Source organism: Kogia breviceps, chromosome 9 (assembly GCF_026419965.1).
Source record: "Kogia breviceps isolate mKogBre1 chromosome 9, mKogBre1 haplotype 1, whole genome shotgun sequence".
In the NCBI taxonomy this organism is placed as follows: domain Eukaryota; kingdom Metazoa; phylum Chordata; class Mammalia; order Artiodactyla; family Physeteridae; genus Kogia; species Kogia breviceps.
Window position 1 is genome coordinate 85,004,674 of NC_081318.1, and position 15,276 is coordinate 85,019,949.

Genomic DNA, 15,276 nt, shown 5'->3' on the forward strand with positions numbered 1-15,276 from the left:
ATTTTATGGGAGGAAAATAATGTCACAAATTGATTTTCACAAAGGAAAAAATGTCTGCTGGTTTTTAAACCATTTTGTTTTATCTCACAGTAAAACAAAACAAAAAACCCAAAATACCTTAAAAAAAAATAACACATTCATTAACATGAGAACACTTTAGAACAGAACATGAAAACAAATACAAAAGAAGGGGCAGCACTATAAGAATGCGGAGATAATAGAATATATTCAATTTGCTAAAGTCACAGAACATTAGAGGCAGAGAACATGGTCCCCTCATCCAACTACAAAATGTTTTCTCTCAGAAGCAATACAGCAGAACTTCGATGTAAAGGACAAACCATCCCAGGTAAGAAAAGCTGAGCAAGCAAGTCATATTTAAACAGGGGAAAACAGGCTGCCTAAATTAGAAAGTAAAACCATGGTATAGAAAAAAAAAAAAAAATGAGATGAGATAAATGGATGGCCTACTGAATAGTCTGAAAATTAGGATCGAAAAAACTCAATTTTTATATGATACACAACAGTAGACCATTGTAGGTTACTGTACAGGGTAGTAACACAAACAGTATAAAAACAATAATCTTTTCCTCTTTTCCTTTTAAGAGTTTAAGTTAAGCACAAGTTGAAATTCACAAAGATTACATTATGCAACCTAGAAATAACCACTTACATAATGGAAACACTATGCAAACTGGTACATTTTTAAAGGCTCCATTTATCTAGATACTGCACTAATTAAAATAGTCCCTATTTAATTCTCAGGCAAAAAGAATTTTCCCTGTAGAATAGTTCTGGCCTATAAACCAAACCCAAGTACATAAGATCTGTACTCATTACAAAAATAACTAGTATTGTTACTTTTATCATCATTTAAGTGCCCTTCTATTAGTTTAGCTAGTAAATTGTTCATTAAGTTTAAGTATGCTATATAACAAAATGATTTTACTAGACACTAAAATGGGTACGATATAAAAAGGACAGCTGGTAATAAAGATCAAACAAGAACAAAAGAAATTAAAATGATTACCCATCTGTTAAATTGCCAAGGAACACAATTTGAAGACAACTTTACCAAAAAGATAGTATATTTTATCTATCTTCTCCGATCAAATGTCACATATTTCCTGACCACTCCATGTAAAATAACAACAAAACCTACCCTGTCCCATATTATCCCTCTGTTGATGGCTGGTTTTATGTGTCAATTTGGCTAGGCTATCATACGCAGCTATTTAATCAAACACTAATCTTGGTGCCGCTGTGAAGGTATTTTTCTGGTTATGGTTAACATCCATAGTCAGTTGATTTCCAGTAAAGGAGATTATCCTTGATAATGTGCGCAGACCTCATGCAATGAGTTGAAAGGCCTTCAGAGCAAAAACTGATGTTTCCCAGAAGAAGAAAAAATTCTGCCTCAATACTGTAACATCGGGCTTCCCTGGTGGCGCAGTGGTTGAGAGCCCGCCTGCCGATGCAGGGGACACGGGTTCGTGCCCTGGTCCGGGAAGGGCCCACATGCCGCGGAGCGGCTGGGCCCGTGAGCCATGGCCGCTGAGCCTGTGCTTCGCAACGGGAGAGGCCACAACAGTGAGAGACTCGCGTACCGCAAAAAAAAAATACTGTAACATCAGTTTCTATCTGAGCCTGCTGTCCTGCACTACAAACTTCCAATTTGCTGGCACCTACAGTCACGTTAAGCCAGTTCCTTGAAATACACAGAACCTACTGGTTCTGCTGCTTGCGAGAACCCTGAATGACACAAATTTTAGTACCCAAAGTGGGGTAATGATGTAAAACAAACTCCCAAAACTGTGCAAGTATATTTGGAAGTGGGTAATAGGGAAAGGCTGGAAGAATTTTGAGTTACTTGACAGAAAAAGCCCAGAATGCCTTCAAAGATGGTTGGTTAGAAATACGGTGATTTTGATGAGACTTAGATGGAAGTGAAGAGGATGGTAGAAAAGCTTCTATCTTAGAGAATGAATACATATGATCATGAACACAATGTTGAAAGATATATGAATGTTAAAGATGTTTTTGTTGAGGTCTCAGAAGGAAATGAGAAGTATATTATTGGACACTGCAGAAAAGGTAATCTTTCTTTTAAAGTGGCAAAAACTTGGCTTAACTATTCTAGTGCTAGGTGTAAGGTAGGACTTGTAAGGGATGAACCTCGCTACTTAGATTTAGCTGAGAAAATTTTCAAGCAAAGAATGCAAGGTACAGCCTTGGATCTCCTTGCTGCTAAAGTAAAATGCAAGATGAAGGAAAGAAACTGACGAGTGAACCAATAAGCAAAGAGGAACCAGACCCACACAGGGAAGAAGGCCAAGGACTGGAGTAATATGGCCATAAGGCAGGGAACACCAAGGACTTCTGACAACCACCAGAAGCTAAAGAGGATTCTTTATTCGAGCCTTCAGAAGGAGCATAGTCCTGCTGACAAACTGATTTTAAACTTCTAGCTTCAACTATCAAAGAATAAATTTCCATTGTTATATGCCACTGGTTTGTGGTAATTTGTTACAGCAGCTTTAGGAAACTAGAATATCCCCCTCCCATCTTGCTTTATTTCTCTTTGTAGCAATTATGACCCCTTGAATACTAAATAGTTATTTCATCTCCTCTCCTCCCCCATCCCTAAAACAACATAAAGGCAAAGACTTTGTTTTGGCCATGTTATATCCCCTCCACTGGACAAACACATGCACTTCATAAACATCTGCTGAATGAAAGAATCAACTGTGTCTACAGAATATTTTAAAACACTGTCAAGCAATATGACTATTTTTTACCAATGGCATTTTTCACAGAACTAGACCAAAAAACTTTAAAATTTATCTGGAAACATGTAAGACCCCGAACTGCCAAAGCAATCTTGAGAAACAAAAACAGAGCTGGAGGAATCAGACTCCCTGACTTCAGACTATACTACAAAGCTACAGTAATCAAAACAGTATGGCACTGCCCCCCAAACAGAACTATAGATCAATGGACTAGGATAGAAAGCCCAGAGATAAACCCATGCACCTATGGTCAATTAATCGATGACAAGGGAGGTAAGAATATACAATGAAGAAAAGACTGTCTCTTCAATAAGTGACGCTGGGAAAACTGGACAGCTACATGTAAAAGAATGAAATTACAACATTGTCTAACACCATACACAAAAATAAACCCTAAATGGATCAATAACAGGTTTTACCATGTTGAAGATCTAGACCTTCCAGTTATGCTGTGGGAATGTTAAATATAAAAGTGCTTTAACTTGATAATCAAGTAATATGAATACAGAAGAAATCTTCAATTTATTTAATTTAGAAATGAATGAGGGTCATTCATATACTGGTCATAAAGAACCTTTAATCTAAGCCACTGCTTCTCAAACTTTAGTGTGCATTAGAATCACCAGGTGGGTAAGTTGATGCTGCTGATCTGGGGACCACACTTTGAGAATCACTGGCCTAATTCATAAGGAGCAAAAATGACTAAGAACTAACAAGACAAAGGATCAGACTGTGCACAGAGCATTTTCATTATTTCACAAATACAGGAGAATTATCTTCAGATTCTGAACTTCTATTTCTTTAACCCAAAACAAAGCAAGATTATAGTATCTTTTCCTTCATATGAAAAGATGAAACTTTTGACTAGTATCAAATAGGGAGTGAAATTGAGTTTTCTTAGGTTTCTCTTTTTAGAGGGAGCAGGGGGAGGGAGGGAAGATGGAAGGGGATATATTGGCTATCCTGAGCTATGCTGACTTACCCTCAGACTGTCATCTAATTCCACTGTGGCCAAGACTGAGACAATGCTAGTTGACCATATATGAATACCAACCCCATAAATGACATTCCACCCCAAAACCAATTACACATTACATTACTAAAGGAAAGGAATAGAAACATGTTATGATGATTTTCTAATAGAAGGGATGCTTTAACTCTATATTCAGCAAAAATATAACAAGATAAAACTGTTAATTCTTTAAAGCAAAATAATCCTCATAGACACTTTCCATAAATGCCCACAGAGGTGATACTATATATTAAGTTATAATGCTTCATTGCCTCATTTTGAATTTGTTAATTCCCATACAAAATAAGTGAAACAGTTAAAAATCAGACAATGAATTTATACCACGAAACACACAAAATGGTAAGCACACTTGAGTTTCCAGTAAAATTATTCTAAGTATATTTTTGCCCTCAGTCTTCTGAGGCTCACTTAACATATAAAAAGCAAAATTGGAAACATATGTTAGCAATGATAGTAATTTAACAGAATTCAAATCCAAAATAAGACAAAGTTTATTTGAAGTTCCTGACAGACCTATGTTTACCTATAAGTCAGCAAGTAAAAACAGTAACTAAAAACATCCTGTGAAATTTTACCTCACCCAAGGAGACTAAATAGAGCAAGATAAGTGGACTTCCTGGAAGGATCATGATGACAGACAACTCCTGATGCTGAAATGGCAACTTTGAGAAACCTAGGCTGGAAGTGAAGTGTATGGTCTGGAAGCGAATGTTTAGGGCACACCTACCGAAGAATGAAACTGAATTTTGCACAGTTAGATTGTCCAAAGCACCAAATAATTGATGTGACATCTACCTTTGCCGTCTCTCATCATTTACAGAGCTCACACCTCTACGTTTCCTTTTATATACAGTAACCATTTTATGTATAAACCTCTGACAATGAGCAAGATTGGAAAAGTCTGTTAAGAATCTTAAACAAGTTTGTCCTTACCTAACCAGGGGCCTACATCCAGAATCCTTACTTGCTAACCCTAACCCCATGCATTTTCTCCTGAAACTTCATGGTTAGAATAAAGTCATCATCTGAACATAACAATTTGTTTGCTATAGAATATGGTCTTAAAGCAAGGTAAATAGAAAGCAAAAAAGTCAGAATTTAAGGTATACTAGGATTAAAAAAAGACCCAATAAAGCTTAAAATCTAACAGTGAATTTCCTTATAATTAAAATCGCTTTATAATTTTTAAATACATCTGGCAATAGTTATCAAATAAGACAAATCAGATTATTTAAAATAATACTATTTTAATATTCCTGAGTTTGGTTATTTAATATTCTCCAAATAGTAAGCAAACTATAAGAAGGTAAATGATTTCAATAAGAGATCATACCAGCAGGGAAAGGAAAAAAAAAAAAAAAGTGAAAACAGAAAAAAAAACAGAAAAAACTTAAAAGCAAATGCAAAACAGTACGTTACAGTACCAAAAGTTACACGGTCAGATAAACTAATTATGATCTATATCTCTGTTTAAGAAAGCAGAGCAATGTTTGTTGTTTTGGAGGGAAACTGCCAGGGAAAACTGAAATTGAATTTTAGTTTTCCGGAAAACTTAATTACGTTTATCACTGAATGTGGGATAATGTAGTGATAAATGATAGTAACAAAAGTATTATTTTTAAAATACTTATGGAGAGAATCAGAGGTATAGTTGCATATATTTAGCTGTGCTCCCCACAACTTGTAATATTGAGCTTCTTTTGAGCTGATGAATATTTGTTTTTAATCTTTCACTAGGAGCCTTTCTTTAAGATGGTTTCAGAAATTCTGCTTTATTATCATACTGTTTCAGAGCACTGGAGTTAACTGAAGCAAAATTCAGCAGTTTTTCTCATACTTTGAAAACGGTTACTTATTGGAAAAAGAAAAACATAGTTCTGTAAATCTGAATGTGATGTTTAAGTGAACTTCCCTGAGCCCAGTTCATTACACAATGAGCTGACTAGACAAAATGAACTCCAGATTCCCTTTCATTCTAAAGGCTACCACTTAGTGCTTCTCTGTTCAGATTTCAGTAAAGTTATAGTATCACTGTAAACTAAATGAACATTTTTCATCATGAGATAGTACTAACATGAGTTTGCATAAATAAAAATCTTCGTGAAAAATTTTTAAAAGGTAACTTTAAAAAATATTTCCATAAATAAGCATATATTCTATCAGTAAAACCTAAAACTGGATGGCAACACTTTCCCCAAAATATAACATATTAGAGCAGTATTTTCTTTTAAATATAAAAGCCAAAAACTATTTTTATTTAAGTCACTGTGAAAAACATAGGCAAAAGGAATTTGCATGGCTATTTTTTCTTAAATAAAAATATAAATATTCCTTCTGAATGTTTCTTGACCTCTTTCAGCCCCAAATTCTTTTGTCCAATCAGCTGTGAAACATTTTTTGTAATTTCAAACTCTAAAAATTGTAAAACTTTTATTAGTATAACATTTTTTCCTTAAACAATGTGTTCTGTATCTAAATTCATAAATCATATGTTTTGAAGATACTCACTTAAAATGAAGATCTTTGAAAGTAAAATGGGTTTCAACAATTCCTGTAGTTTTCACTCGGGTTCTGAGAACATCTTGTTGAGTTGGGATATAATTTGGCTGTGCAATTCTGTCCAAGTCATTCAAATAGCTGAAAAAATAAACAACAGTATGCTAATAGTTAACACTGTCAATAAAGATCATCTAAACCAAAGAGTAAAACATTCTGATGCATGCAATACTCCAGATTACTGAAGTTTTTATATTTCTGTGGAATGATGTAATTTTAAGTCTATATCTTACACAACTCTCACAGAAATGAAAATGTTTATACTTCTCCAGCCACAAAGTTTCTTAAATATTTCAGTAATTCTCCTTGTTGGAAAAGAAAACAAAGTAATAACTTCATAAACGTCCAAACTCACGGCACACCATGAATTTGTCCCTTAAAACTCTTTATTACACTTCTTTGATGTAGCACTGTGTTTATGTTCCAGACATTATTCGTTTGTTGAGAAATTAGAAAGCCTTCCTAAGTAGTGAGGAAACCTCTGGCCAAAGGCTGAATTCAGTATTGTTCCTTTTCAACCAACCTTAAGTAATATACAGGAATACACGACACATGCTCCTGTACTCTACATTTTACTGCCTCTATGAATCAATATTCATATTTTACTTCTGATTTCAGTCACTCATTCAACACTTTCTGCCAATGATGCAAAATATGTGTGCTATAAAAATGTAGTGGTGTCATACCATGCAATTCTTTTATTTTGTGTCCACTTACGTAGTAGAATCACTAATGTTACAGTGCAGGTATGGAGAGATTAAGGTGAAGCTGAGTGGTTCAAGAGGGCTTCATGGATAATGAAGGGCATAAATAGAAATCTGACAGGTGCAACAGATAAAAGGGAATGTCATTCACATCAGGAAAAGCAGTAGAACAGTATGGAGGTAGGAAGAGTCACATCTTGTATCTCAGAAAGTAAGTCCACTAGTAGGCTACGCATGGAATTAATCCTAAGGTCAGTTGCATGTGGAGAGCATCAGTGAAGTGTTTTCTAATACTAGAGTGGAAGAGTCCAAGATAATTTAGACGATACATCTAGGTGTATTACAGAGAGGTACCAATTTTTGCAACTTTAATTGATGTTATCCTCTGAAACTGTTCCTTAGCCATTTAGAATGGGGTCTTACAAACAAAAGGAGCTCAATAAATATTTGATTTCTGGAGATGGGGTTGGAAAGCCATCCCATGAATTAGTAATCAAAATGTTTTTTAGACAGTTAAGTCTATGTATGTGATGCTGATACCAGAATACATGGAGAGGATAGCTTGAGTTATCTGTATTATATTTACTGAATTTAAAATAATCAATTTATTACTGCATTGGTGATAATCCCCTAGTACTTCATCTGTGTTTTCAGTTCCATATATATAACGTTCACCTTAGTGTAAGAAAACCTGACTTAAAAAACAAACAGGCCATGGCTAGATTTTACTAATTGTCCCTTTGAAATAGTGAGTTATTCTTATTTAAAATTTACTCTGATTACTCCTATATACATTTCTTTGCTTAAAACTGCTATAGTTTTATTAGCCTCTAAAAATAATGCACATTTATATTTCAACAAGACAAAAAACAAAAACAGGCATAGTGAAAAACTCCAATTGTTAAAAACAAAAACCAAAAAAACCCCAATTGTTTTAAAAGATCACAAATTTAAAATGTAAATTGGTGGTTAGATGGTCTTAATGGGCAGCTTGGCAGCATCCCCTATCTCCTGTCAAGAATTCAGAAATCAAGATAGCTTGTAACTACCACGGAGAAAAAAGATTTTGATGATTTCCTTCATGCTTGAAAAATGGCTCCATTATTGCCATCTTAAGATCAGAACTGCTCAAACGGGGAGCCAAAGCGACATGTCTTTCAGAGCGTGTCCAAGCATTGTGCACAGGACAAAGGGTCTTGGTAACTATACTGAGGGGGGTCCAGAAAAGTAGGGGGAAAGGAACTTCAATCTATTGTCCCTAAGAAGCACCCCTTAATTATTCAAATAGTTCCCCTTGCTGGGCTCCGCTCAGAGAAACCTTCTCACCGTGAGTGATTTCCACTTAGATCTTTCTTCAGGTTCTGGTGGTGCCAAAGCAAGTACAGTGGACTAAAAGCTGTGTCCTTGCCCTAAGAAGTTTTTTTCTAATTTTCTAGCTTCTGTAAAGTCTGGTTTAGTAATTTAAGGGCATATTGAGTGATGACCATGTATCAGGCAATGGAGATATAACACTGGGCAAAAACAGACCTTACTGAATTTACAGTGCAGTGGCAGAGATAAAAAAAGAATCAAACAGTCTCAATATAAGTCAAATCACCTCAAAATAAATGTAAATCTGTGTGTAGTATGGAAAAAAATACATCACGTTATGAATACCTAACAGGGAGTCAAAGGCATACTCATTGAGTCGAAGAGTATTTCCTTGTAGAAGTGAGGACACCAGTTGGAGAGATGGGCTACACAGCAATAAGATGATGTTATATATACATATATAAACTATGTATGTAATAATTTATGTTTATACACTTGTAAAACACTAAAAATACATATTGAGAAATATAGCATTATGAAAATTGTGACAGGCTACACAGTAATGTGTATTACTTATTCATTCACACTAAATCATTTACCTAACACTGAGTACTCCGACGTGCAATACATGACATGCTATACGATAATAAGGTCCTCAGGAGCCATACCCGTTGGTTTTCCACTGTGGCAAAGTATGTGTATTTACCTGGACCTTCTAATACCTGTCATCTTCTATTTAATCCTCACCTGTGTTCCTAAGAGCCAATAGCTCTGTCAAGAAAACTGAGTAATTTTGGAAAGTAGAATGAGTGCAAGGCACATGTTTCTAGTCATTATCATCTTTGACATTTCTGAGTATGTGTGCCAAGTAACGGAAACAAATCCTTGATTTTTTTTTTTTTAATTCTATGCAGATCATCAAACAGAAAGCTCCCTGATTAGGTTTTATCAAAACTTGCTTTATAGACTTTCTGGGGCCACCACCTGAAAAATCAGGGCAGATTTTTCTTCTAAAAAACTAGACTTAGAAATCTGTAAACAATGTCCAATGCAACAGGGCACATACAGTTGACAACTTTCAACTGTACAGCTATTTTATTTTCATAAGTGAGAAAATATCTTGGGATCACCATGCACCCCTTTAAACGGGGTGCCTGTCACTCAAGGTGCCTGTCACTGGACAAGTAACTTCTCAGGCACTTAGTAAACAAAAAGCACACAAATCAGTTACCCTCCCCCACTTTGGCTAGCCCCAGGTAAACTAGAGATGCACCCAAATTCAGAGTGAATTTTGGCAAGTTCCAATTACTTTCTTGGAAATATACTGGAAACAGCTCCATTCTGCATGTTTCAATTAGTTACATGAGTCCCTTGAGACAACTTTTGAACACAAGGGAAATCCGAGCCTTGCTACCTACAAACACACACAAAAAAGACAGAAAAAGTTCTGAAATACTGTCATCCTAAATATCCTGAGTTGTACAAGAATGTGTCAGCCAATTCTGCTAAAAGTGACTCGGAGGTATACCTGACTTTCAAGTAATTATCCATGATAGTGTAGTTCTGAAGTTATGATTACTTACTATGCTGCAGAATCATTAAGCTGGTACTCTCGGGATCTGTTGAAGCAGGCTTGTACACCACTGTCTTTCCACAATCTCTTTATAACTCCAGCAAGTTCTGCAGTCATAAAACCTTCCTCAGCAGCGCCAGCAAGCACAAAGAGTTGGCGGGCATCATCCTGAACATTCAAAGTCCATTTTTATTTAAAAAGTAAAAAGGCAGACAGACACTACAGACAAAGTATATTATAGATTACAAAAAGTGCAATAGTGAATTTCCTTTATGCCTTTTATTGGTGTCATAACTTGGATTTTCTCTAAAAGCACCACTTAAAAAAATGGCTTAATCAAAAAAGCATATTCTTAAATCATGAGTCCATGTTTTGTGATATTAGTAACAGCTATCAAGGCACTAAAGAGCTGAAAGAATGACGACACTTGCAGCTCATGAGAGAATATATTAACCAACTACCCACTGACAGTCTGTTGTACCCTTTTGAGAAAACAGAAGAATGTATGCTTTGCCTCTCCCTTACCAAAATGTTTCTAATCTAAAAAACACATTAACACCATTAGAGGTTATTTTTAGAATCTAATTAAATGTTAGCTTTGTGATATACTTCACAGATGCAAAATAAGTTCAGAGAAGGGAGAAATCCATGTGGAATAAAGCAAGAATAGTTCCACAGAATGGTGTGAGATTTTTTCAGAAGATCTTAAAGTATGTATACCTTAAAATCAATGGGCCAGGAGATGGGGATAGCTGTTTGCTAATCCAGGCAAGGAAACAAAGTAAGTACAGCTTTGGAGTAGAAATACTCATGACACATATAGAAGAGAGCATGCAAAGTTTTTAAATGAAGGAATACTACACATAAATTTAATTAAATTTTGCTTAAGTTTTGAGGCTACAATATTTACAGTTATTCTGATCCATAGGTAATCAAGCTCACTAGGTCAGTGTTGTCCAAAAGAGATATGAGCCACTGACGCAACTCTAAATTTTCTAATAGCACATTTTAAAAAGTGTAAAAAAAAAAAAAAAAAAGTAAAATTAACTGTAATATATTTTATTTAACCTGTATATAAAATATCATTTCAACATGTAATCAATATAAACTTATTGAGATATTTCATATTATTATAGATATTTAGTCTTTGAAATGTGTTTCTTTTATACAGACAATGCATCTCAATTCAGATTAGACACATTTCAAATACTCAGTAGCTACACATGGGTAAGTAGCTACAGTGCTCTATAACACAACTCTAGTCTTCAGGTAATAACACAGTTAATACAAAAATAAGGAATATGTGAAGTTACCATCTACGCAAAGATTCTTTCTGGCTTGAGATATGCAGCTTTATGTTAAATGATAGACAGACCATAATTTTTCTCTAGGGGCATTTTTTCCAACGTGGTGTAGTAGCTCTTTATAAAGAAATGGCACATATTATGATAAGGCATACAGAAGGGAAGCATTTGGTGACACAGGCTAGCAGAGGGTACTAGCTGACAATATAAATTCATTCTACTGCCAATTTGTGAAACATTTTCTTTTCAGATGGAACCCATCGTGAGAAATAATTAAGTCACTCAGCATGGGAACTTATTATTCAAGCATATGTTTCCCTTTTTAGTAAATCACAGGAGAAATGCATGTAAGCAAGTAACACTTGTACCATGTCCTTAATAAACCCCAACAAAACACAATTTCAAGTCGTTTTTAGCACCATTTACCTAATTCCAGTAAACAGTTATTCAATTTTCCAAATAATGACTTATATGAGAAATTTCTAAATTTGGTTATTTTTATTTTTAAGTGACATCAAACACTTTTCTCCAACCATTTTAGAAAAGTGCTTTTCACTTAAGTGAGCTTTAAAATGAGCTTTCATTATGGTATATTTATTCAATTTCCATAAAATTTGTTGACAGAAAAGACTAATGTCCTATGGCATTAGTATGGGTCATAAGATCATGTTCTCTTCAAACTTTCCAGGAAAGAAGCCTGAAGAAAAGACTTGGGAAACTGTGGAAGCTCTATTTATAAACTGTGGCATTCAGAAATGTCTCCTCTTCACAAAATGTAAAGAAGTCTCTTTTCCTTAAAAAACAAACTGGAATACTCATCTCCATGTCATTAGCAGGACATTCAGATGTCTGCAGACGAGCTTTAAGTAATAAATTTAAGCAGGAAGGTACTTTAGAAATTATTCTACCTAATTTTTTGTTTTGTTTAAAAAGTCCCTGAGACATAGAGAGATTGTGCAATTTATTTAAAGTTCCACAGGTAATTAGTCACCCAATCCCACATATTAGTCAACAATTACTAAGCAGCCACTGCCTAAGACAAGATAAATTTGACAACTGCAGAATGACAATAATCCTATCTTGTCATGAACTGAAGTCTTTTCAAGATTCATTTAAAATGTTACTTAAGAACATTTAAGAAAGAAAGACAAACTTGAGTGTACTAAAACAGTATGACATAGTGCTGGAAAAGGGTAGGGATTACTAAAGGGCTATAGGTAAGTAAAGCAGTTTACAGGAACTCTTTTTGTAGTGTTAAAAAGAAATTTATTTGCCAGGCAAGGAAAAAGATCCTTGGATGTAGCTGAGTTAATATGTTTTCAAATGACTAAGAACTAAATGAAAATAAGATGGTTTAAAGAATGTAAATTCTAGTTCATATAACTGCATGTTTGGGGAACTCAGAAAGGAGATACGAAATGCTATCCTGTCAAGAGACATAATAGCCTCTTCTCAAACAGTGATGATCAGGGAGCACCTGTTAGTTAGTGACAACACATTTTATTTGAAGCCGTCATCTATTTTGTGAGAATTGTGGGGAAGAGAGGACTTTGAGGGACCATGATGGCTGTCTTCTGATATATCAGGAATCATCAAAGGTAAGAAAGAACAGACTTTGTGCTTAGGCACAGAGCAGAGAAAGAATTCTGAGGGCAAAAGCTATCAGATTTCTTTTTTTTTTTTTTTTTTTTGTGATACGCGGGCCTCTCACTGTTGTGGCCTCTCCCGTTGTGGAGCGCAGGCTCCGAACGCGCAGGCTCAGCGGCCATGGCTCACGGGCCCAGCCGCTCCGCGGCACGTGGGATCTTCCCGGACCGGGGCACGAACCCGTATCCCCTGCATCGGCAGGCGGATTCTCAACCACTGCGCCACCAGGGAAGCCCTATCAGATTTCAATTCAATAAGAACACTCTTTCACAACCAAAGCTATCCAAAAACACAAAACAAGGAGGGAGAGTGAGAGACTGAAACTGTTAAGCAAAGGCTAGATGAGTGTTTCAACAGAAAACATCAGAAAGCCCTTCTACAATAGAGGCTAAGTAATATGATAAAGGGGTGTCAAAAAAAATAGTGCACCTTTGAATTTTTGACCACAGGGATAATATATTGATGTCATGATTGATATAGGTATAGAAATCCTTTGTTTCAATGGTTTAGGATAATTATTTCATTAATAACATTAGGCAACAATACCGAACACCACATACAATGAGAATTACTGACATATTTAATCTACCACATTTCTAGAGCATACAATCACTCCTATAAATTTAAGACAGTTATACTGCTTTCACCAAAGTTAGCGTACTGGTAAGGAAAGCTTGGGAACTTTAGTGAAGTCACCTCTCCATGGTGACTAATCCCAGATGTTAAAGAATTGCTCTAAGAAATAAACAAATGTAAAACTTTTTTTCTCTAAACACACAACCGTAACCAAAGTAAAAATGACTGAGGCAAGGAAAGAGGAAGTTGTTTTTCTTTTTTTCCCCGTAACACTGCTTAAAGGGGAAGGGGTGGGGGATAAAAGTAAAATCATCTAAATTAATTTTAACTAAATTGCAGACAGCAAAATTTTTGAATAAATTGCAGTGAGCATGAGCTTCATTATGTCAAGAAGAGAAATTATAATAAGTATGTTACACATATATAACTTATGTATACATTTATGAATCTTATAACTGTACAGCTTTAATTTTCAAATTAATAAAATAAATATTAAACTGTTCTCTGTATGCACAATAGAACCTATTGTGAAAAGATAGACAAACACGTAATAAATAATACATGAACTGAGCAAAGTGGAAAAATACTGTGCTGGAGGCATATAATACATTTCAAATGAAGGTTAATATCACTTTGTCACATATATAAATCAGTATTTCTCAGAATCAAAAACAACATAATATTATAGCTTCTTCATCTTAGTTCTCAACGATAAACCGGACTACTACTGTAAATATTTCATACATTCATCCGGAAAAATGATAAGTAGAAATAACTAGAAACATTTTGAAAAAGAATACTGGGGACAGAGGGCTGAAATGATCAGATATTTAAAGTCTATAATATGTAGAACATCTAGTATTAATGCAGATCAACAGGGGGAGAAAATCCCAAATGTGAACTTACATGACAAAGGTGGCAAGATAAATCAGTAGGAAAGAATACAATTATTTAAAAAACACTTGTGAATAATTAGATAGCCATATGAAGAAGAAAAAAAATAATGTAGATCCTTATTCCATGCATACAACAAAGTTTCAGAGGGATTAAAGAAATAACATAGAAACGATGTTGAAATTTACTCTCCTAAAAAACTTTTAAAATAGTACAAATATTCAGTAAATCTTTGGTTGAGAGAAGATTTTCTAAATTTAAACACAATGGAAGAAATAACAGGGGAAAATTTTTTAAATGACAACCTAAGATTAAAGGCAATAAGCCAAATGTGAGAGAACATTTGTATTAGTGGACAAAGGGTTACTATACAAGTACATACAAACAAGCAAATACATATTCAAAACACCAAGGCTCCAATCCGTAGATGAATAAAGGATAAAATAAGCCACTAACATAGAGAAATAAAAACAGTCAATAAAGAAATGGAGGGCTTCCCTGGTGGCGCAGTGGTTGAGAATCCTCCTGCTGATGCAGGGGACACGGGTCCGTGCCCCGGTCCGGGAAGATCCCACATGCCGCGGAGCGGCTGGGCCCGTGAGCCGTGGCCGCTGAGCCTGTGCGTCCAGAGCCCGTGCTCCGCAATGGGAGAGGCCACAACAGTGAGAGGCCCGCGTCACACACACACACACACACACACACACACACACACACACACACACACACACACAGAAATGGAAAACTGCATAGTTATATTAAAAAATTGAAAATGCAACAAGGTAAATTAAAATAAGAGTTACTAATAAATTACCCAATATTTTAAACATGTCAGACTCCAAATTTTGGCTACCCAGAGTGCTAAGAAAAGGCACTGCTGCTAGGAAAGTAA

General features: G+C 35.3%; 1 protein-coding gene across 2 annotated transcripts in view; it reads right to left on the reverse strand.

Moving 5' to 3' along the window:
• The window catches only part of GNAI1 (G protein subunit alpha i1), a 91,975-nt gene that overhangs the window by 16,037 nt on the left and 60,662 nt on the right, over positions 1–15,276 (reverse strand). For both annotated transcript variants that reach the window (XM_067042750.1, XM_059074760.2), the window contains 2 exons: positions 9,977–10,134; positions 6,331–6,459 (listed from right to left, as the gene is read on the reverse strand). In XM_067042750.1, the coding sequence (XP_066898851.1) occupies positions 6,331–6,459; positions 9,977–10,134 (287 nt within the window). The remainder of the gene's footprint in view (positions 1–6,330; positions 6,460–9,976; positions 10,135–15,276) is intronic.